This window comes from Hordeum vulgare, chromosome 4H, assembly GCF_904849725.1.
Source record: "Hordeum vulgare subsp. vulgare chromosome 4H, MorexV3_pseudomolecules_assembly, whole genome shotgun sequence".
Lineage (NCBI taxonomy): Eukaryota > Viridiplantae > Streptophyta > Magnoliopsida > Poales > Poaceae > Hordeum > Hordeum vulgare.
Window position 1 is genome coordinate 12,707,905 of NC_058521.1, and position 23,588 is coordinate 12,731,492.

General features: G+C 43.1%; 2 protein-coding genes across 2 annotated transcripts; both read left to right on the top strand.

Annotated features, from left to right (window-relative positions):
- Positions 1 to 12,636: 12,636 nt before the first annotated feature.
- On the top strand, positions 12,637 to 18,027 carry LOC123447302 (pescadillo homolog). The gene is made up of 14 exons (XM_045123894.1): positions 12,637 to 12,745; positions 12,843 to 12,928; positions 13,169 to 13,297; positions 13,919 to 14,038; positions 14,125 to 14,250; positions 14,661 to 14,745; positions 14,836 to 14,946; positions 15,075 to 15,168; positions 15,326 to 15,606; positions 15,710 to 15,817; positions 15,972 to 16,093; positions 16,605 to 16,800; positions 16,912 to 17,127; positions 17,770 to 18,027. The coding sequence occupies exons 1-14, from the start codon at positions 12,722 to 12,724 to the stop codon at positions 17,857 to 17,859; spliced, it is 1,788 nt and encodes a 595-aa protein (XP_044979829.1). The 5' UTR covers positions 12,637 to 12,721; the 3' UTR covers positions 17,860 to 18,027.
- A 588-nt stretch (positions 18,028 to 18,615) lies between these two features.
- LOC123447303 (adenylosuccinate synthetase 2, chloroplastic) lies at positions 18,616 to 20,789 on the top strand. Its single transcript, XM_045123895.1, has 4 exons — positions 18,616 to 18,956; positions 19,400 to 20,092; positions 20,176 to 20,487; positions 20,565 to 20,789. Exons 1-4 carry the CDS (start codon positions 18,678 to 18,680, stop codon positions 20,733 to 20,735), a joined length of 1,455 nt encoding a protein of 484 aa, XP_044979830.1. The 5' UTR covers positions 18,616 to 18,677; the 3' UTR covers positions 20,736 to 20,789.
- The last annotated feature ends 2,799 nt before the right edge of the window (positions 20,790 to 23,588 follow it).

Consider the following 23,588-nt stretch of genomic DNA (forward strand, 5'->3'; position numbering starts at 1 on the left):
GGGTCAGGTTCCTACACTAGGATTTACCTGGGAGCACTACCAAGTTGCGCAGGCCCCGCTGGAGGAGATTATAGATGGTGTCTTGTGCCACACGAGGGCCGAGATGGTGATCAAGAGCTTTGGGGTAAATTATCCTTTTACAGAATCTAAAATTAACAATGTAGCTAATTATTGTACTAATCGGTGTTTTCACGTTTGATTGCAGACCTTCTATAGGTGTGAGGATGGATATGAGAAGGAGGCGGCCAGGGTTCTCGACGCCGAGTGTAGGCGGTTACTACAGAACTTGCGCCACGAGGCTCGGCCGCGGGCTATTCGAGATTACTACGCCACGCGTGGTATTAAGAAGCAGAAGAAGGATTACCGCGGAAAGTTTCTGAAGAAGGAGCAATACATGAAGGTAATTACCTATTCTTAAGTCCTTCTACGTAGTTTTCTTGATTTCATTCATAGGCGTAGCGCTAAAAATTATTTCTAATAACTTACAGGTGCCCCCAAGATGGTGTGCGGATAAGATGGATTGTTGGGAGGCGTTGGTTGATGAGTGGTGCACAGGCAGCTGGCGAGCCGTCCACGAGAATGCGAAGGATCGGCGTAGCCAAATGGTTGGTGTGCCACACCATCAAGGCAGCGCCAACTTACTTCAGTTTGGACGAAACTGGGTATGTGATTTGCTCCATGATTTATGCAATTCATTCTTGATGCTAATATTTTGTTCCTCTCTTTTAGGCGCATCACAATAAGACTGAGATGCCACACTTGTACGACCTTTATGGCACGGCCCATACTGCCTCGTACAAGAAGGCGAAGGCATTCTCTGAGTCTGACCTGGATGATCCCAATAACTTCACCAACATATCATCCCACCAGAAGCTCATGGCATACAGGGACGCGGGGAAGGCTACGAAAGGGGATGACTTTAACCCTAGCCAGGAACCTTTGGATCCAGAGTTGGTGATGATATCTGGTGGCGGGAGGCCCCATGGCTCGATAGCCATTGGAGATGGGATAATACGTTGTCCACTCACTCTTCCGGAGATCAAGGCGCATCAGTCGAGCAGCTGTCCTGAGATAACGCGTCATCCACGGCTAGTCGAACTTGCCATCGAGGTTAGTTGTACGGACTAAGAACACTTCCATCCATTTCATTATGTGTGTCACCATAGATCATTACTCTGGTAACGAGGAATGGTGTTTCAGGCTGCTCTTCAGAAAGAGAGAGCGGCAAACCAGGCTGCTCTTGAGAAAGAGAGGTTGGCAAGCCAGGCTGCTCTTCAGGCTGCTCTTGATGAGAGGGACCACACCACGTCACGATTACTTGAGGAGGAGAGGGTCCGGAATGAGGCGGGTCAACGGGCCCTCTACGAGCTTTTTGTGGTATCTTTTTTTTCACATTAGCCAAATTATGTGTGTAATGTCTGTTTCATTACTAACTAATACGACCCACTCTTCAGGGTCTGTGCGAGAAGAGCGGTCAAGTCCCTCCGCCGATGCCCGTCTTCTCTTCGATCGACACGGTGAGTTTCATTATAAACTAGTATTAATAATTGAGTGTCATCATACTAACTGAGACATTGCAAAATATCTTTTCTGCAGAATAACTCCCGAGCGGCATTGCACGACCCTTCTCCAGGGCAACCGTCTCCAAACGAAGCCACCGCGAGCAACCGTGGTGTTTCTCCTCCTTGATGACCACTACGGTAAGTTTCTCCTCCAAACTTAGCTTGTTTCCTCTAAAATGAGATAACTAGCCCATTTAGCTCCAAGAAGACATAATTAGGTAATTTAGCTCCAACAAGAGGAGAAGAAATAGGAAAAATGAAAAGAAAGAAGAAGAAGAAGAAGAAGAAAAGAAGGAGAAGGAGGAGAAGGAGGAGGAGGAGGAGGAGGAGGAGAAGGAGGAGAAGGCCAAGGACCTTCTAGTCCTTCTCCTCCTCATCCTTCTCCTCCTTCTCCTCCTTCTTCTTGATTTCTTCTTCTCCTCCTCCTCCTCCTCTTTCTTCTCCTCTTTCATATTATCCTTGCTTTAATTTCCCCAACAATGACATAATTAGCCCATTTAGCTCCAAAATACCATAATAAGCTCAAAATGGCATAAGAACCTTGGTTAGCTCATGAATATTATATACTTAGCTTGTTTTCCTCTAAAATGGGATAATTAACCCATTTAGCTCCAAAAAGACATAATTAGGTAATTTAGCTCCAACAAGAGGAGAAGAGGAGAAGAAATAGGAAAAATGAAAAGAAAGAAGAAGAAGAAGAAGAGAAGAAGGAGAAGGAGAAGAAGAAGGAGGAGGAGGAGGAGGAGGAGGAGAAGGCCAAGGGCCTTCTAGTCCTTCTCCTCCTCCTCCTTCTCATTCTTCTTGATTTCTTCTTCTTCTCTTCCTCCTCCTCTTTCTTCTCCTATTTCATATTATCCTTGCTTTAATTAACCCAACAATGACATAATTAGCCCATTTAGCTCCAAAATACCATAATAAGCTCAAAATGGCATAAGAACCTTGGTTAGCTCATGAATATTATATACTTAGCTTGTTTTCCTCTAAAATGGGATAATTAGCCCATTTAGCTCCAAAAAGACATAATTAGGTAATTTAGCTCCAACAAGAGGAGAAGAGGAGAAGAAATAGGCAAAATGAAAAGAAAGAAGAAGAAGAAGAAGAAAAAGAGAAGAAGGAGAATGAGGAGGAGGAGGAGGGGGAGGAGGAGGAGAAGGCCAAGGACCTTCTAGTCCTTCTCCTCCTCCTCCTTCTCCTCCTTCTTCTTGATTTCTTCTTCTCCTCCTCCTCCTCCTCTTTCTTCTCCTCTTTCATATTATCCTTGCTTTAATTAACCCAACAATGACATAATTAGCCCATTTAGCTCCAAAATACCATAATAAGCTCAAAATGGCATAAGAGCCTTGGTTAGCTCATGAATATTATATACTTAGCTTGTTTTCCTCTAAAATGGGATAATTAGCCCATTTAGCTCGAAAAAGACATAATTAGGTAATTTAGCTCCAACAAGAGGAGAAGAAATAGGCAAAATGAAAAGAAAGAAGAAGAGAAGAAGGCGAAGGAGGAGAAGGAGGAGGAGGAAGATGAGGAGGAGGAGGAGAAGGACAAGGACCTTCTAGTCCTTCTCCTCCTCCTCCTTCTCCTCCTTCTCCTCCTTCTTGATTTCTTCTTCTTCTCCTCCTCCTCTTTCTTCTCCTCTTTCATATTATCCTTGCTTTAATTAACCCAACAATGACATAATTAGCCCATTTAGCTCCAAAATACCATAATAAGCTCAAAATGGCATAAGAACCTTGGTTAGCTCATGAATATTATATACTTAGCTTGTTTTCCTCTAAAATGGGATAATTAGCCCATTTAGCTCCAAAAGGACATAATTAGGTAATTTAGCTCCAACAAGAGGAGAAGAGGAGAAGAAATAGGCAAAATGAAAAGAAAGAAGAAGAAGAAGAAGAAGAAGAAGAGAAGAAGGAGAAGGAGGACGAGGAGGAGGAGGAGGAGGAGAAGGCCAAGGACCTTCTAGTCCTTCTCCTCCTCCTCCTTCTCCTCCTTCTCCTCCTCCTCCTTCTCCTCCTTCTTCTTGATTTCTTCTTCTTCTCCTCCTCCTCCTCTTTCTTCTCCTCTTTCATATTATTCTTGCTTTAATTAACCCAACAATGACATAATTAGCCCATTTAGCTCCAAAATACCATAATAAGCTCAAAATGGCATAAGAACCTTGGTTAGCTCATGAATATTATATACTTAGCTTGTTTTCCTCTAAAATGGGATAATTAGCCCATTTAGCTCCAAAAAGACATAATTAGGTAATTTAGCTCTAACAAGAGGAGAAGAAGAGAAGAAATAGGCAAAATGAAAGAAAGAAGAAGAAGAAGAGAAGAAGGAGAAGGAGGAGGAGGAGGAGGAGGAGAAGGCCAAGGACTTTCTAGTTCTTCTCCTCCTCCTCCTTCTCCTCCTTCTTGATTTCTTCTTCTTCTCCTCCTCCTCCTCTTTCTTCTCCTCTTTCATATTATCCTTGCTTTAATTAACCCAACAATGACATAATTAGCCCATTTAGCTCCAAAATACCATAATAAGCTCAAAATGACATAAGAACCTTGGTTAGCTCATGAATATTATATACTTAGCTTGTTTTCCTCTAAAATGGGATAATTAGCCCATTTAGCTCCAAAAAGACATAATTAGGTAATTTAGCTCCAACAAGAGGAGAAGAGGAGAAGAAATAGGCAAAATGAAAAGAAAGAAGAAGAAGAAGAAGATGATGAAGAGAAGAAGGAGAAGGAGGAGGAGGAGGAGGAGAAGGCCAAGGACCTTCTAGTCCTTCTCCTCCTCCTGCTTCTCCTCCTTCTTCTTGATTTCTTATTCTCCTCCTCCTCCTCACTACACCATGACACTACATTCCCTAGAGACGTATGTTGGGAAAAGTCACTTTCCCCGACCGATTGTTCGTTGATAAAATTTATATCAAACTGTTGGTCGGTATTACTCACATGTAACGACCAACTATCTATCGGGAATGCCAAAATAGATAGCATCAAACCATTGGTCGGTAATAATTGTACTACTATCACACAATCAATCGGTAAATATTCCCGACCCACCGTGGGTCGCCAACTGGGCCGCCAAAATTATCCGAGCGCGCGTCTACGAAACTTAGCGCGAAGCCCATTCGGAATTTTCATATAGCGCGCCCTCACAGCCCACCTCCACTAAAAAACACATCGATGTCTCTACGCCTCTCTCCCTTATCTCGTTCTCTTCTATCTGAGCGTCGGCGGCGCCGGCGCCGGCTATCGCATCCGGTGACGCTTGCATATCTCTGTCCATCTCTTCCTCCCACCAACCAATCAACATCACCACATCGCTGCTACTTTTCCATGTGGAGGCGGTCCTGTGGAACCCATACCCAGCTCCATTTTCCCCTCCCATGGTAACAGATCTGAGGGAGACAAGGTCCCTCCGATCCTCTTGGTTCATAACGAGGTGGGCGGCCTATGCTTATCTTCTGGTGACTAGGAGTTGTTGGCTGGTGCCCCACCTCTCCGAGCCATCCAAGGCGTTAGTGGCATCCGTAAGTGCTCTCTCTCTCCCTTTGTGTGTGTGTGTGTGTGCAGATTAAATCAAAGTGATGAACCTTCCAAAGCTCTAGTAGTCGGTGCCCCCATCTCTCTACAGATTGATCCTCATTAAAGAAATCAGTGCTGCCTAGATTCATGCAAATAAAGAAGTTTTTGGAGGAGTAAAGTTCAGACCTAGGCATCGATTAATATTAGGGTCTATTTACAGTGTGCAATTGTTAGTGGACTGAACTGGATAATGTTTTTTTGCAGGGTGAAACAAACTTTAATAGGTTCCATGGATGTTTGGGCAGTTACTCAACTACTAACAATAAGAGAAGGCCACTGGAACATGTCCACAGTCATATGCCTGCATCACATGAAGTGGATTTGGATAGGTAAATATTTTTAACACATCTTGAGTTTTTTTATACTATGTGTTTTTTTGCATTATTTTATCTTATTCTCACTTTCTAATTGAGATTATGTCATGAATGATATGCCAAATCTTATTTTTTGAGCATACAGGTGATGAAACCTAGATTTGACTATTGTTTTATCTTGATGTAGGTAAGTAGCTGTAATAAATTTTGCATAATTGATATTAGCCACTAAAGATAACCAGCTCCTTGATTTATAAGGAAGACTACTTACTTTGCTAAGTTTGAGGATTGGTAGTAAGTGTAATGAATATATCCATTTATCTGCAATAGCATTGCAGAATATTCGATACAGAACTGAGTAATCAAACCTACCTGCATGTTAACATGCGAGGGTGCTACTGAATAGTTGTACATTAAGCTGGAAAGAGGAAGAACTGCTGATTCTTTATGAAGCTGCTTCTATTCGTGCACAATGGCATCGTAGCTAGGTAAGAGGTACATGTGCCTTTGTGGTTGCTCGTCTATACATCATCCTTTCATTAGTCATTTGTGATTAGTGGATGAAAGCACAAGCACAATTGTACTTTTCTTAGAATGAAGAAAAGAAATATACTATCAGATTGGCGTACATTCATGCTACTACATTATGGTCCATTTCTATTGCAAATAACTTATCCCCTGATTTAGACAATAATTTTTCATTCTGAGAAGAAAATTTTATGCTCACAAAAATACATTTTTAGATAATAAGATAGTTACAATTGAATGTCGAACAGTTGGTTACACATTTTGCATCAGTCTTGATACCCCTTAGAAGTTACAACATGTATGTATCTCTTGAGTTATTCTGAAGTTTTAAGTATGTACCTAACCAATTGAATATTATAGATGCATTTGTTACTTCTACTTGACATTATTGACACTCTGTAGTTTGTTTGCAGGGTTCAATTGACATATAGTGTGTCAGCATTTGGCTATCTACCTCAAGGGCCTGCTAGGAGTGTTGCCAATATCAGTGTGCTTTGTGCTGTAGAAATGGATTTTTGGTAAACTATAGCACATGGTGTCGTGGGAATTCTTGGCTACGTACAGTTTACCTCGCCTATTTGAATATATGTCGACCTACTAGCTCATTATCAGGAGTTTTTTTATGCATCTATTAATCATATGAACTATACACACATGGTTATATAGGATAAATTTGGAGGAACTTTGATAGTTAAATAGACTTCCTTTAGATCATACATGGTGTGTATACAAGATAGCAAATATCACAATCTAATTATCACATCATACATGGCGTTGGAAGTGGGCATCCTGGGTTACAATTAGATCTATTAAGTTGCCTGCTGTTATTCTTGTAATTTTTCATGAATAGTATTTGTGAATCACCTTTCTGCTGTTTGTTTGAGAATATACTCTTCAACTTCGAACAAAGAATAATTAACCAACAAAATGATATGTTGTGTAGGATAAAAGAACTAGCACACGGATAAATTTTGTAGGTTTTTTTTTGAGGAAAATAATTTTTGTAGCTGTAGTTGTAGTATCTAGGAGACAGTAACTATTGTATGCCCGTATCTCAATTATTTTGCTAAAGCAGAGCATACCAGGCAATAGCATTCAGATTTAGCTAAGCATTCCAGTTTACCCTTCTAAAGAAACTGCATGTATCTATTATATTTTTGGACAAAATATCTCGAAGATTATGTATTTGTCCTTTGTAGTGCATACATTCACATTGTTACACTGTAGGTTAAAGTGGTTCCTTATCCTTGATTTTTTTTATTGTGCAAAGAGCTTATCCTTTTTTGGTTGGCTTCAACTAGAGGTCTGAGCTATAGAACTGATCGTGGTAAATAAAGTTTGAAGTTATAAATATTATAGTCAAGACTTGCCCTGTTTTTATAACACTAAAACCCCGATGCCATTGCTGCTTTATAGAATTATTATTTTCTCCATTATCTGTATGAATGCATGAGTTCACCGGTTACTTTTCATCCTTTGTAGGAAAGACATACAGAAGGAACCATGAAGATGGCAGTTTGCATTCCCTAGACATGTTGTGTAATGAAGCAAAAAACAATGTATTTTAGATATCATTTTGTGAACCTATATTATTAAAGGTATTATTGTCGCTTTGTCGATTTTTGTAGGCTCTTTTGGACGACAAAAAGGTAAGGTGTCTTACAGTTAAACAGTTGGAAGAAGTACAAATCGCACTCTTACAATATATTCTCCGAAGTATTATTTCATTACCAATTTTCCAAGCTTACTCCCAGCTTTCTTCTTTACCAGGGAATTTCTATCATGATCAAATAGGCGAAATTTAAATTCCCCAAAAGAACAAATAGTATAAATATGCAACTTTGTAGTTGAGGTCTTTTATTTTTCATCTCAAGCAATCTTCGAGTTATGGCCTAGATATATTTTATCCAACTTACATGTTTTCAATTTCATACTCATGGTTCCATATCTCTTAAAAGAAAGTGGCCCTAAGAAATTCTAGAGCAACACATGGAATTATTTGTTTTGTTAGAGTTTCAGTCTGATCTGATCGTCTCTTCATGCTTTCAGGGTTGGTTAAGTGTTCTGAGATGCCTAGGCATTAGCACGTCTGATCGATGCCTTGCTTCCCTCATTCATGGTGATTATCCGATTCTTTTTTGTTATTGCACGGGCTTTTATGTTTGGTCGTTTCCCCTGCAAATAATCATCTTACTTATGGTCTATGTTCAATTCATTTGTAAGATCACGTTTTCCTATGTTTGCGACTCTACTTAGGTCACCAACATGCAGAATGTAGATTTGGTATGCTTGTACGAATAAAATGTAGACTTTAGAAATGAACTAAAATCCGAGAGCAGGAAGTGATAGGCTTTTTTCGGTTAGAAAGATATGTATATTGTACCATAATATATTCAGGTAATCCTTTGTTTTTTTTTCTTGTCAGGTTCGTGTTCCATACAACATGTATACAAACACATAAACTAAAGTTTGTAGTGCCAGCAGTAAACAGGGGCATAACTAAGTAATATGGGCAGAAAAATAAGAGCTTATGAAAAGAATAGTATCTCTATTGCACATGTGTGAGAGCACTCCATTATCATGCAAATAGTACCAAGTTTAGATCCTTGATTATGGCGGCTATACACACAAAATAATCCATCTTATAATTTAAGTATACAAACCACATTTCGGTGGGAATCTGAACCGACTGATGTTGATGATGATACTCCTGCCACTGCACTTGCTAAGACAATGGAAACTGTACTTGCCGAACCACCCAGAATTAAAATGTAAGCCCTCTATCTACAACAAAGTAAAAAATATATTACCTATCTATCCAAACTGGAAATGCATACATGGGTCATTAAAAAAATTAGCGGTAGGAAACCCCCTGCAATGAATCTTCTGCTCCTCTAGCAATTAGAGATATGATTCCTCTATTTCCTTGCTTTACCTTGTTAGGTTTTTGTTTCTGTTCATATACAATATGAATATTTTTCTCTCATATACTCCTTTTGCTGGAAACTTGCCGATTTTAGGGGTGCTGCTACTACTGCAAAGATCGTTTTAGAAAAAAACAAGTAGTGGTTGATCGACACTTTGGGATGAGCGTGCATGTCTGGTACGTCTACTCCAGCGACCTACACTTCCTTCACAGATTTGTTCATGCCTTTCTTTTGGTTATTTTCTAACTAACATGAGACTTTTATATATGTATGTAGTACTATAACAAATATAGTTTTTTTGCTTCTACGTACTATATCCTACTAGCATATATATATGGACTACTCACATATGAAATGTTTGCAAAATAAAAACAAACAAAGAAAATGCGGTTTATGATATTGTATTATTATAATTGAGACTTGTTTAACTTTTGTAGGAAGGAAAGAAAAGGACAACGCTCAAACAAAAGGACAACACTCACAAGGAACCATGAAGCCAGCGATCGTGTCATCTGGATATTTAGCCTTCATTTTGTACAACTCATGTCTCATACTAGCATCTTTTAGCTGTCCTTTTTGTGAACGTGATGTATGGTGTCCTGGTGGTTATGCTTGGAACAGACTAAAGCCTGTGTATGTGACAATTAATTAGTGGAATAAAAAATGTTTGGTGCACCTAATGGAGGATGTCTTCATGATTATTATTAGAACACATGAACTATATATATGTAACAATCAGTACCATTGGTTAATTAAAACTGTGGTTGGCTAAAAAATGTTGATGATTTGTTGGTCGGCGAAAGAAAACAACATCACATTGTTGGTCGGCAATACAAATGCCATCTGAATGTTGGTCGGGGAAGGCTGACACAAAGCCCAACTGAATGTTGGTCAGGAAAGATCCATGGCTACCCCAACATATTGTTGGTCGGGAAAGGCCCATGGCACCCCCAACAAATTATTGGTCGGGAAAAACCCATGACTGACCCAACACACTGTTGGTCAGGAAAGATACTACATAGCCATCAAATAGTCGGTCGGGAAAGATATGTCGGTCGGGAAAGGGCTTTCCCGTCTGGACTTTTCCCAACAGACACTTTCAGTTGGCAATAATCTTTCCCGACCAACTGTTTGTCATCGAAAGTTGTATTTCCAACCAACCTAGTTGTTGGAAATGCAGTGTCGTGGTGTAGTGCCTCCTCTTTCTTCTCCTCTTTCATATTATCCTTGCTTTAGTTAACCCAACAATGACATAATTAGCTCATTTAGCTCCAAAATGCCATAATAAGCTCAAAATGGCATAAGAACCTTGGTTAGCTCATGAATATTATATACTTAGCTTGTTTTTCTCTAAAATGGGATAATTAACCCATTTAGCTCCAAAAAGACATAATTAGGTAATTTAGCTCCAACAAGAGGAGAAGAGGAGAAGAAATAGGCAAAATGAAAAGAAAGAAGAAGAAGAAGAAGAAGAAGAGAAGAAGGAGAGGGAGGAGGAGGAGGGGGAGAAGGCCAAGGACCTTCTAGTCCTTCTCCTCCTCCTCCTTCTCCTCCTTCTTCTTGATTTCTTCTTCTTCTCCTCCTCCTCCTCTTTCTTCTCCTCTTTCATATTATCCTTGCTTTAATTTACCCATTTAGCTCCAAAATGCCATAATAAGCTAAAAATGGCATAAGAACCTTGGTTAGCTCATGAATATTATATTCTTAGCTTGTTTTCCGCTAAAAATGACATAATTAGCTGAAAAACATCATATTTTGTTCTTCTTCTGACTTTCTTATTCACATTTTTGCATATTGGATATACTACGTGCATGGAAGTTGGCATTCATGGAGTTGAACAATGTCGATGGATGAACTTTATATGTATATCATCTAGTTTTCTTTTGAGTTGATGAACAATGTCGAACTGTATGTATATGTATATATGGATAAACAGTGCAATACTTTGTATGTTGGTTCTTTCGATATATGGGGATGTACATTGATTTATATGTATATCATATATGTGTGGTGAATTATATATATGTGTTGGCAAGTATATGTGCAGTGAACTATATATCATATATGTGTGGTGAATTATATAAATGTGATGTCAAATATATATATATATATGCTGTGAAATAATATAAAACAAAAAGATACTATATGGGCTCTTTGTCGTCTGCCAGCTGATGGCAAAGACGTGTGCCATCAGCTGGCAGGTGGCAAAGGTGCCACATGGCATCCAGGTGTGCATCCTCGGGTGTCTATATAGGCTCTTTACCGTCAGCCTCCAGGGTGGGCAGACGGCAAAGAAGAGGGCATAGAGGAGGGGGGAGGAGGAGGCAGATGACAAAGAGTGGAGGGGGGGGGGGAGAGAGGCAGACGACAAAGAGTGGAGGGGGGGGGGAGGGGAGGAGTAGGCAGACGACAAAGATGGAGGGGGAGACAGACGACAAAGATGAAGGGGGAGGGGAGGAGTAGGCAGACGGCAAAGATGAAGGGGTAGGCAGACGGCAAAGATGGAGGGGGAGGCAGACGGCAAAGATAAAGGGAGAGGCAGACGGCAAAGCCTCCGTTAACCCCTAACGGAGGCAACGGCTGTCGGCTGCCATCTCGAGCACTTTGCCGACTGCTCCTAAGGAAAGCTGACGGCAAAGAGCTTTGCCGTCCGCTTTGGGGGGGGCAGACGACAAAGAAGGTCCTATGCCGTCGTAGGCTGACGCATAAATTTTACCGTCCGTGAGAATCTTTGCCGTCTGCTGTTTTGTCTTTGCCGTCCGGGATTTTGTCTTTGCCGTCTGTGATGGCAGACGGCAAAGAAGCTGATTCCTGTAGTGCAACGGGCGTGGTGAAGGCGGGCGATGGCGTGGAGACTTAGAGAGATGGGACAGAAAAGCGGATCCATATCAGATAAGAAATGAGTGACACTGTTCAGATAAGGAAGAAAAGAATAATATGATGCACGGGCCGACACGATACACGCGTCATGCGTTCAAGGCGACGGATGAGTCAGTGTGAATCCGCCGGCCGATGAAGAACGTTTCCCTTAAAAAAGGGAAACGCTTCCACCCGGCGCGCCTCGCTGGCAGATGCTTGCAGCATTTTTTCGTCAAATTTGCTGCAACCGTGTATTTTTTTTTTATATAAACGTTTTTCATGCAACATTTTTTCTCGTGTAAATTTGTTACATTTGTTCAGTAAAAAGCTGCATATACGTTTGGTTGCAACTCCAGTTCGTTGAATTTTTCGTTACAATTGATGTTTTTTATTTTTGCTATAACCATGTTAATTTTTGCTACAATCGGTATTATTTTTTGCTGCAACCGTTCACTAAAAAAGTTGCATACACGTCCACGTAGATATTTGTTACAACCGGTGTTTGACTTTTGCTACCACGCACCATCAAATTAGTTTTTTTGCTACGATCACGTAGATAATTTTTTTGCTACAATTTTTGTTTTTTGTTGCAACCGTTAAAAAAATTGTTGCATCGCGACGAATTTTGCTGCATCGGAAGAAAAAATGTTGCATGGAGATCCGACGGTGCGGACGCGCGGGGTTGATGGATCGGACGGCCCGCGCGGCGGGTCAAAAGTTTTGACCGGCGCGCCGGCGCAGATCACTCCCCTTAAAAAATTTTGAAACCAATGGAAGTTTTATTTAAGAGAGCCAAGCCAAGCAAGTTGCGGACGAGAGAAAATATCTGCGTGGGAGCAGACACAACCGAACCGACCGCACTCCGCTCCAGCGGTCCAGCCATATAACCCTAAACCCTAAAACCCATCCCCCTCTCTCGTTTTCCTTCCACCCTTCCCCGAAGGGCGACCGCTCCCGCCGCCGCCGCCATGCCGAAGCACTACCGGCCCGCGGTAACCTCCCCGTCTCTCCTCCCCCTAGGCTCTTCTTCTCCGTGTCGCCCGCTCGCGGAGTCCTTTACCACCCGCCGCTTCTTCTGCTGTGCTCCAGGGCAAGAAGAAGGAGGGGAACGCCGCCAAGTACATCACCAGGACCAAGGCTGTCAAGTACCTGCAGATTAGCCTCGCCGTCTTCAGGTCCCCATTCTCGCTCCCCGTTACTGATACTCAGCGCCGATGCGACGACTGGGCCATTCATGGCCGGTTGTCGCGAGTAAATTTGCCAGTTTGGCCAAATCCTCGGTGCCGCGGATGTTTACGTTTAATCAGACGCGTGGGGATTGTCTGCTGAGAAATTTAGGATGGTAGATTCTGTATATGCGATGTTGACGGGGTTTTGGGCTAACTTTTTTCTTTTTCTTTCACAAATTGCTGCAGGAAACTATGCATTCTCAAGGGAGTGTTTCCCCGGGAGCCCAAGAAGAAGGTGGAGGGGAACCACAAGACCTACTACCACATGAAGGACATCGCCTTCCTTGCGCATGACCCTTTGATTGAGAAGTTCAGGTACTTACCACATGAAAGTCTGCCACATGGTTGATATGGCTGTAAAAGGGTTCTCTTGCTCTCCCTTTGTGGAAATCTACTGGTAGGGACTCTTGATTTGTTTGTATGTATTGAGGTGACCAGGGTGGAAGTATCTCAAAGCTTTCTGAATGAGTTATTTCTTAGTTGTGTGATTTATTTGCTCCTGATAACTGTCAGCTAGTTGTCGATTGGAGCATGTGGCAGAGGAAATAGTGACTTGAAGTGGGAAGCTCTAGTTTCACTAGAGTGCCAGCGTCCATCTGCAAAAAAAAAAAAACAATTCAAAACAAACTTAGTGTAGTCAATCAATGAACCATTACCTATTCAATTTGGACCCTCTGTATTTAGTACGTCGTTAATGACATTTTGATAACTGCAATACAGACTAGCAATCTGTGGTTACTTGATCGCTGCTCATGAAAATTCTGGCTTATCTTTTTTGTATGATTGGCAGTATTCTGTTTATTTTTGCCTGGAGTAAATACATCGTCAGTATATGACAATGGCGTTGCTGAGTTATATATTTTGTATGTTACGATGAGTAATTTCTCGTTGATAGTTTATGATTTTCCTAATCGGATTGCTATTTCATGTTACCAGAGAAATCAAGGTTCACAGAAAGAAAGTTAAAAAGGCTTATGCCAAGAAAAACAGGGATCTGGCAGACAGATTGTTGAATCGACCACCGACTTACAAACTTGATAGACTTATCATTGAAAGGTAATGAGCGAGTCCAAGTTGATTCTTTTTGTCTTTTATCCAGACTGGTCTCTCACATGTGTGTTTTTGTTTTTGTTGTTGTACAGATATCCATCTTTTGTTGATGCTCTCAGAGACTTGGATGATTGCCTAACGATGGTGCATTTATTTGCGGCTTTACCTGCCATTGAGGGTGAACGTGTGCAAGTACAACGAATCCATAACTGCCGCAGGTATGCTCTCTTCTGGATTAGTGAATCCTCTCTCAGAACCTCACACACATAACCCCCACAAGGTGTTTAGATTCCTGTTCCCAGATATTCTGTTATCATGGTTTGACCTTCCTCAACTTTCTAGCAACTACAATGCACTTCTGTGTCTGGCCTGTTTTGTTGTGACCTTAAGAATTTGAGGCTGTGAAAGTTGTAACAGTTTTTCCAGCAGCCATGAAATACCTGGATTTTGCCAAAAATCCATATTCTCACCTTGTTAGTTCGTGAACCACTTGTGTTGAATGTCAGAATATTGTCATGCAAATGCAAATTGGTGTTTGCCTCTTTCAGAGATTTCTTTTGCACTAACTAATATACGGTGATTCTCTTGCGCTATTCTATTCATTTGGAGGGATCCTTGTACATTGTAGGTTAAGCCATGAATGGCAAGCATATATTTCTCGAACTAATTCCCTGCGAAAGACATTCATATCTGTCAAGGGCATATACTACCAGGTAGGTTTTGTGCAGCTGTGTCTATCCACGTATCTTTGCGCACATTTAGTTATTTATAGTCGATGTTTATAATTTTACTACGTTTTGAAGGCTGAAGTTCAAGGGCAAAAGATCACTTGGCTTACTCCACATGCTCTCCAGCAAGTTTTAACTGATGACGTCGACTTCAATGTGATGCTTACCTTTTTGGAATTCTATGAGGTAGGCGAGATTGTGGATACTCTTCAGTTATCGTGCATTCCTGCTTACTCAGCAGTATCACATCCATCTAAATAAGTTAAGCGGATATACATAACTGCAAGCTTTACGAAATCCTGTGCTGCCTGCAGACTCTTCTAGGATTTGTGAACTTCAAGCTTTACCATTCAATAAATGTGAACTATCCGCCTATTCTGGATTCTCGTCTAGAAGCTTTGTCTGCTGGTAAGTACTGGTACTTGTTATAGTCATGCTAGCTAGCATGTTTGTTTCCTTTGTGTGCTCGTGCTCATACTAGTTACCATGTTTTGTGTTAGGATTCTTTTTTCTACATTTCTCTTGAATCTTCTTTGTTTGACATTCTCACTGATGTTCGTACCAGAGCTCTATGCGCTGTCCCGTTATATGTCTTCTGGAAGACTGCCTGGAAATCCAGAGTCTAATGGGTTTATTGAAGACAAAGAGACTGAAAATGATAAAGAGAGCTCCAAGACTGACGAGTCTGAGCTCAGATTGGCACAGCTTCAACATCAGCTACCTGCTAATGAACCTGGTGCGTTAATGCATCTTGTAGAAGAATCAACTGCTGATGATACAGAGGAGGAAAGCGTTAAAGAGTGCAGGACTTTATTCAAAGATCTGAAGTTCTACTTAAGTCGTGAGGTATTAAAGTGAATTTATTATTACTGCAAAGCTATTGTTTTTGAACTAATTTCCTTGGCTTCAATATCTTATATCCTTTTATTATCTTCCTCTTCATTGTCAGGTTCCTAGGGAGTCCCTCTTGTTTATAATTCCGGCATTTGGAGGAACTGTTTCCTGGGAAGGAGAAGGAGCTCCATTTGATGAAACAGATCAAGATATCACCCATCAGGTAGATTTTGCTTGCCCATGAGCTTTTACCAGGGGTATCAAGATTGGTCAAGATTTCCTGTACACAAGATACCATCCCACTTCATTCCAGTGCACACATGCCCTCTCATTGTATTTATCTGCTGACTATTAAGTATCGTCATGTTGTTTTGCAGATTGTTGACAGGCCAACCCAGAGCCATGTTTTCCTCTCCAGGCAGTATGTTCAACCACAATGGATTTTTGATTGTGTAAACATTCTCAGAGTAATTCCCACAGATGACTATATTGTTGGAAGGTATGTCTCCCAGGTTATGTATCATATGTATATGCTGATACACATGACATCACTTAAATATGCACATTCCTGTTCCTGAAGTTATGAATCAGGACTGTGTGTTATGTGCTTAAAGTCCCTCTCTAAACTAACTCAACTAATTGATGGTTTTGTGTGTAGCATCATTAAAATTGTGATGTGTGTAATGTAATATTGACACCGTTGTACTTGTTAGCTTAGCTGAATGCTTGTTCCACATTAAATTCATCAAATTGTGTTTAAACACTACTCCCTCTGTACCAGAATATATGTCGCTGGAGTAGCTAAAGTTTAGCTACTCCAGCGACATATATTTTGGTACAGAGGGAGTATTTAACAATGAGGATATTGTCTGCCTTCCTTATTTTTTTTCTTTACGCTTATAGTTGAACTGATAGCTTTTGTCTACTGCCTATTAAGTATGCTACTCAAAATATGTTTTCAAGTAGCTGAACTCATGCAGCTGTGATGATGTTGATTTTTCTAATCTTAGGGTGCCTCCACCACATTTATCTCCTTTTGTGGACAACGATCAAGAGGGTCATATGCCTGACTATGCCGTGACCTTGGAGAGATATAAATCTGCCGGTCAAAACCAAGTTATGCCTCTGCCAGGTGATGAAGATCTGGGCAATTCGATAGTAGAGGCAAAATCCGAGCATGATGAATTTGCTAAAAAGAAGAGGGAGGTGAGCTCCTTCCCGTTTCATTATACAAGTCTCTTGTACTTCTGTCTTTATTTATTTATTTGCACATTCATGCACTTTGTGTAATGTCGCCATCCCCCTTCTATTTCAAAGTTGGAGAAGCAAGAGAAGAAATACCACGACGAGCTGAAGATGGAAATTGAGGGAACCACTTTCTCTAATTTGTCGAATAAGAAGGCTGATAGTGCACCTGATGTTGCTGACGAAGATGAGACCCAGGCAGCTGTTGAACAAGCTGAAAAGGATGCTGATGACATTGCCAAGTCTGTCGTTTCCAGGAAGAAGAGAGGCCTTATGGAAGCAATGAAGGTACATCTCCTTGTACTATGGCACTATAGCTACTACTCTTTACTTGCAGTACTGTATTGTTTTGCTTGTTTACAGTTTAGTCTTTTCGAACGAGATCTCATTTGTTCCCTTTGTCAAACTTTATTCAAAATTTTAATGCCTGGTTCTGTGGATTTAAACGAGAAAAGTCTTCATACCGATACAGTGGATTATTAGGATTAGCCAATGGATTGAGGTTGATGGCTGATGAGACCACACCACTTACGTCGTTTGTACAGCATCTTTATCCGCCTCGTAAATTATTTTTACCCATAGGCTTGTCTTTGCTATTTCTCTACCCGTGCATTACTTGTCGGTTCATTGCTGGATAGTAAGTATATATAATACTTATTACCACCTAGTCATCTTATAGAGTGGCTCTTTTTACCATGGGCGTATGGTGACCCATCTTGCCACGGCTTAGCGAGTCCTTCTGCACATTTTTTCTTTGGTGATTCTTGGTCATGTTTGTAGTGCCACAAAATCAATCCTTGATGCATACAAATGCTCAGCTGGATCCTTAATTTTTCTGATACGAATGCTGCTTATGTTGCTAATACCTGCCAATTCCGGATGACATTTTTGAGATTTATAACTAACCCGGTACTGTTTGTGACCTTGCAGATTAGCAATGATAGGAAGAAGAGCAAAGTCGAGCTGCTCAAGCAAAGGAAGAAGGCGGCTGAGTCCAGCGCTTCTGCTAAACGTCGTTGATGTACCGAATTCATCAGGCGGCCGCATACTATGTTGTAGTATCCGTTTTGATGATACGCTTTTACTAGTCCTTGTGGTGGTATTTATGTTGTTTTTGCATTGACTGGATGTACTCAGATACTTGAATGGAAAATTTTGATCTGTTTTAATCGATCATCATTGTGCTCTGCTCACCCTGGTTGATTGTGACCAAATGCGGATTTGTTTCCTTGATCGAAGACTGGACTGAGAACGTTTCTTCATATCCTGATGTCCATAGGGTAACTGTTCCCCTGGCGTGAAAGCAATATGCTCTGTTATTCTGCTAGAGTAATACCAAGTTGTCAGTTATTGAGTAGAGAGGCATCTTGATTTGGATTTCAGATAGAACCTCTCTCTCATAGCTTCATATCTAAATTGCGCAATGTGTGCCAAAAACGTGTGTTTTGATTTGATGTGACCCAAACCTCGCGTCAAATGGAAGTAGTATATATAAGCAAGAGAAAATCAGATGAAAATATTGCATGGCCTTAGTTTTTCCATTTTCTAAATACGCGCATTGCTACAAATACAGTACAGTTTCCACGTTAGACGATCCAGAATCCTTTAAACTTGAGACAATTCAGTTCAGACAGTTTTTACGAAAAAACTTTAGACAAATCATTTCAAACATTTTTTTAATCAAAGTTTTTTGAAACCTGAGAGAATTCAGACTTTTTTTTTTTGAACCGTAGCCAATTCAGAGTCTGAGCCGAGGTGGAAGGGGATAGCTAGCGGGCGGTTCCACAGCCATCGCATTCAACCTGATCGTCTTTTCCCTCCGTCCGCGCCCACCCGCCATGTCCGTCTCCGCCTTCGTCTCCCTGGACCCCGCCGCCGCCCACCGCCAGCTCCTCCCCGCCGCGCGCCCCCGCCCGCCGGCGCCGCGCCTACGCCGGCTGGTGGTGCTCAGGGCCGCCTCCGTCTCTGCCGTCGCGGAGGAGTCCGCGGCCGCGCGGGGGCGGCTCGAGTGTCTCAGCCAGGTCGCCGGCGTGCTCGGCACGCAGTGGGGCGACGAGGGAAAGGGCAAGCTCGTCGACATCCTCGCCCAACGCTTCGACGTCGTCGCCCGCTGCCAGGTCTCCCACTCTCTGTCTCGCGCGCGCTCTCGCTGCTGCTTACTGCCTGCGTTTGTCTTGTCCGGATGGTGTTCGACCAATTTCTCCACACTTCTCCATTCAAACGCTATCAGAGATCGCTCAACGCCTTCGCTTGTCCGGCGAACTGTGCAAACGGTGCGATCAGAAATGGGACCACGCAACCTCGACTTTGTGAAAAAAATGTTGTAAATTCCAAAGTTCCGTTGCTAAGCACTGTGAATGTCGACTGAGTTCTGTTCTTTTACAGTGGTTTTGTTTCCGACATCGTAGCTCGTTGAGTTCACTTAACCGACTGTTCCTTCTGCACGATTGTAGCCAGTTAGCTTAATTTGACTGCATTGCCTGGACTTTGTGCAATAGGAGTTATTATACCCGTTTTACATTTCTAACGTGTTAGGGTGTTGTTTTCTGTTACTTTTTAGGGAGGAGCTAATGCTGGGCACACCATATATAATTCCGAGGGGAAGAAGTTCTCGCTGCACCTCGTTCCGTCGGGGATCCTCAATGAGAACACGCAGTGTGTGATTGGTAACGGGGCGGTGGTTCACCTCCCTGGGTTCTTCAAAGAAATCGACGGGCTGGAGTCCAATGGAGTCTCATGCAAGGGGAGAATTCTGGTATCAGACCGCGCCCATCTTCTGTTTGATTTTCATCAAGTCGTCGATGGACTTCGAGAGGTGGAGCTCGGGAATTCCTTCATAGGAACAACAAAGAGGGGGATCGGACCGTGCTACTCGAACAAAGTCATAAGGAACGGTCTCAGAGTCTCTGATCTGCGGCATATGGACACCTTTGGTGCCAAGCTTAACACCCTGCTCAAAGACGCAGCGATGCGCTTCAAAGGGTTTGAATATAGCAGCAAGACCCTCAAGGAGGAGGTCGAGAAGTACGAAAAGTTTGCGGAGCGTCTGGGACCTTACATTACCGACACCGTGCATTTCATGAACGAGTCGATCTTGCAGAAGAAGAAAATATTGGTTGAAGGTGGTCAGGCTACCATGTTAGACATTGACTTTGGTACATATCCATTTGTTACTTCCTCAAGTCCTTCAGCGGGAGGAATCTGTACTGGTCTCGGCATTGCTCCAAGAACCCTCGGCGATATCATTGGAGTGGTGGGCTCAGTTGCCTCTGAACCGGTTAACATTATCTTCATCCTTCCTTTCCAAAACCTAACATAACATATTTCTACGTGCAGGTAAAAGCTTACACAACCAGGGTTGGATCTGGCCCATTCCCAACGGAGCTGTTGGGCAAGACCGGCGATTTGCTCCGTGCATCTGGAATGGAGTTTGGGACCACAACAGGTCGGCCCAGGCGCTGTGGCTGGCTCGATATAGTCGCGCTCAGATACTGCTGCCAAATCAATGGCTTCTCATCCCTAAACCTGACAAAACTCGACGTGCTGACCGGGCTGAAGGAGATCAAGCTGGGCACTTCATATTGCACCGAAGATGGCAAAGCGATCGAATCGTTCCCGGCAGACCTCGACATCTTGGAGCAAACGAAGGTAACGAAGAAACGAAGAACATCTTGTGATGCTCTCGTGTGATTCGCTTGGCTTGACGGTGGTCTGTGCTGGTGTAGGTCAAATACGAGGCGCTGCCTGGGTGGGAGGAGGACATTTCCTCGGTGCGGGACTACGACGATCTCCCGGAGACCGCTCGTCTGTACGTGGAGAGGATAGAAGAGTTGGTTGGTATTCCTGTCCATTACATCGGTGTTGGACCTGGCCGGGATGCCCTTATATACAAATAGAGGATTTTTTCAGACATGTCTCTTATTATTTATAAAAGATCCGCATTTGGGCAATGGTTCGATTCAATTGCGTTCTTTACTGCTTTTGATGAAGACATTTGCTGGCTGGAGTTAGGATTCCGACATCCTCAATGAAGCTCAGCTCTAACGTTGTACTACAATGGAGACACACAACCCAGTGTTGTACATTGCGGCCACGAAGACTAAGGATTAATCTGGGTTGCTCAAACTGTGCTGTTAAAAACACATCACATTAGTGCAGAGTTTGAAAACCACGTTAAATCTCATCAGAAATGTGTAGTAGATAGAATCGCAACCACTCATTAAACGGCAGCAGAGACAATAGCTTGTTGAACCGTCGTAGAAGGATCGACGGGGACACAACTAGGCAAGAGAGGTGGTTAGAAATTAGCATAAGTTTAGCGTACAAAACAGGTCGGAATAGGTCAAAACTGCGAGTTTTGACGAGTTCCCCGTAACCGGACCCTGTGTGTTCCCGAAACGTTCGGATCGTATCGGGACCCAAAATCAATAAGTAATAGCATACAAAACTGGCAGGAAAAGGCAAAAACTGTGAGTTTTAACGAGTTACCTGTAACCGGACTCCGTGGTTCCCGAAACGTTCGGATCCCACCGGACCCAAAATCAGTGACTAATAGCGTACAAAATTGGACGAAATAGACCAAAAGTGCGAGTTTTGACGAGTTCCCTGTAACCGGACCCCGGGGTTCCCGAAACGTTCAGATCACACGATGACCCAAAATCAGTGAGTAATAACATACAAAACTGGACGAAATAGGCCAAAACCGTGAGTTTTGACGAGTTTCCATAACCGGACCCCGGGGTTCCCGAAACGTTCGGATCGCAGCACGACCCAAAATCTGTGACTAATAGCATACAAAACTGGCCGGAATATGCCAAAACTGTGAGTTTTGATGAGTTCCCCGTAACCGGACCCCGGGGTTCCCGAAACGTTCGAATCCCAGCACACCCCAAATCAATGACTAATAGCATACAAAACTGACCGAAATAGGCCAAAACTACGAGTTTTGACGAGTTTCCCGTAACCGGACCCTAGGATCCGCGAAACGTTCGGATCCCATCACAAACCCAAAATCAGTGAGCAATAGCATACAAAACTTACCGGAATAGGTCAAAACTGCGAGTTTTGACGAGTTCCCCGTAACCGGACCCCAGGGGTTCCCGAAACGTTCGGATCAATCAGGACCCAAAATGAGTCACAAATACCATACAAAATTGGTCGGAATATGCTAAAACTACGAGTTTTGACGAGTTCCCAGTAACCGGACCCCGAGGTTCCCGAAACGTTCGTATCGTAGTGCGACCCAAAATCAGTGAGTAATAGCATACAAAACCGGACGGAAAATGCCAAAACTGCGAGTTTTGAAGCGTTCCCCGTAACCGGACCCTGGGTTCCCGAATCGTTCGGATCCGAGCGGACCTATAATCAGTGACTAATAGCATACAAAACTGGCCGAAGTAGGCCAAAACTCCGAGTTTTGATGAGTTATCCGTAACCGGAACTCGAGGTCCCCGAAACGTTCGGATCGAAGCGGGACTCAAAATTAGAGAGTAATAGCATACAAACTGGCCGAAATAGGCCAAAACTATGAGTTTTGACGAGTTCCCGTAACCGGATCCCGGGGTTCCCAAAAAGTTTGGATCCGAGCACACCCAAAATCAATGACTAATGTCGTGGGTATAAGCCTGACAGTAGATGTGTAGGGTACGAAAAGGATGGGCAGAGCCTTAGCTACGGCGAGGTTGTATGAGTTCAGGCCCCTCTGCGGTGGAGGTAATAGCCCTACGTCTCAATGCTCAGGGAGCTTGTTGTCGAGTGGAAATATGGAATACAATGAGTTGCTAACCCCTGCACCAGAGGGGGAGGGTGGCTTATATAGAGTGCGCTGTCCTCCACAACGGTTCCGGTACAGGGGTGGAGTAGTGGCGATTGAATGCGTATGTTACCGGTAACGTACGTCCTAAATGCTAATAAATGCACAGGGAAACGTACGACCGTTTCCCTCCAGGGGGGTTACGATGTCCCGAGTGGCATCCAGTCGGTTAGTTGGATGTTCTCCGAATGCTAGTCTCCGACTGGATGGTCGAGGACCTGTTGCCGACTGGATGATGGGGACTCCTTAATTCAGTCGGAACTGACTAAGGGTCTTGTCCCTTATGAGGGGTAGTCCTTGGGTAGGACTTACAGGGCAGGCCTACGACCCTATCCTAGGACTATAACCCCATCATTAGTCCCCGAATGGATTGGGGTTGGAACGACGAAGCGGTGCTTGAAGTTTGGATCCGACTGGAACGGATGTGACTTTGGCGTTGTCTGCCTCGATCCATTTTATCTTCTCTGACCAACGATCCGAGTGGAAATCTTTGTGGAACAAACTGTCGGAAACCGAGTGCTCCCAGGGTATCTCTTGACGCGACCAGTCAACTGACAGCAGCGGATTTTCCGGGATCCTCAAATTTCGGTTTCCGCGCGCTCAGCGGGGATGATGCCAGCGCGCTCGAGTAGCGCGTGATGCCTCGATTCTCGCACCTTCAACTTCTCCACTGATATCGCCGCGGTCGGTCGGGGGATAAGATTTCGGGGCTACCTGCCAGCGGCCCAGTCGGAACCTTATTTAAATCCCAGCGGCGAGGGTTTTTCGTTACGCCCGTCGGATCTTTTGCCTTTGCTTCGTCCTCCTCGCCGTCTCCAGCGCACCTAATCTTGCCTCTGCTTCGTCCTCCTCGCCGCCTCCGGCGCACCCAACCTCTCCACTCCTCCTTCCCCTCTTCGGATTTGCAACTTCCGCCATGACCAAGGGTCAGACCAGC

Excerpts from the sequence above, each read along its gene's own strand:
- LOC123447303 (XM_045123895.1), top strand. The coding sequence starts at position 18,678 with ATGTCCGTCTCCGCCTTCGTCTCCCTGGACCCCGCCGCCGCCCACCGC. Across the intron at positions 18,957-19,399 it reads ACGTCGTCGCCCGCTGCCAG|GGAGGAGCTAATGCTGGGCA; the intron begins GTCTCCCACTCT and ends GTTACTTTTTAG. Across the intron at positions 20,093-20,175 it reads TCGGCGATATCATTGGAGTG|GTAAAAGCTTACACAACCAG; the intron begins GTGGGCTCAGTT and ends TTCTACGTGCAG.
- LOC123447302 (XM_045123894.1), top strand. The coding sequence starts at position 12,722 with ATGCCGAAGCACTACCGGCCCGCG. Across the intron at positions 14,039-14,124 it reads GATAGACTTATCATTGAAAG|ATATCCATCTTTTGTTGATG; the intron begins GTAATGAGCGAG and ends GTTGTTGTACAG. Across the intron at positions 16,094-16,604 it reads GATGACTATATTGTTGGAAG|GGTGCCTCCACCACATTTAT; the intron begins GTATGTCTCCCA and ends TTCTAATCTTAG.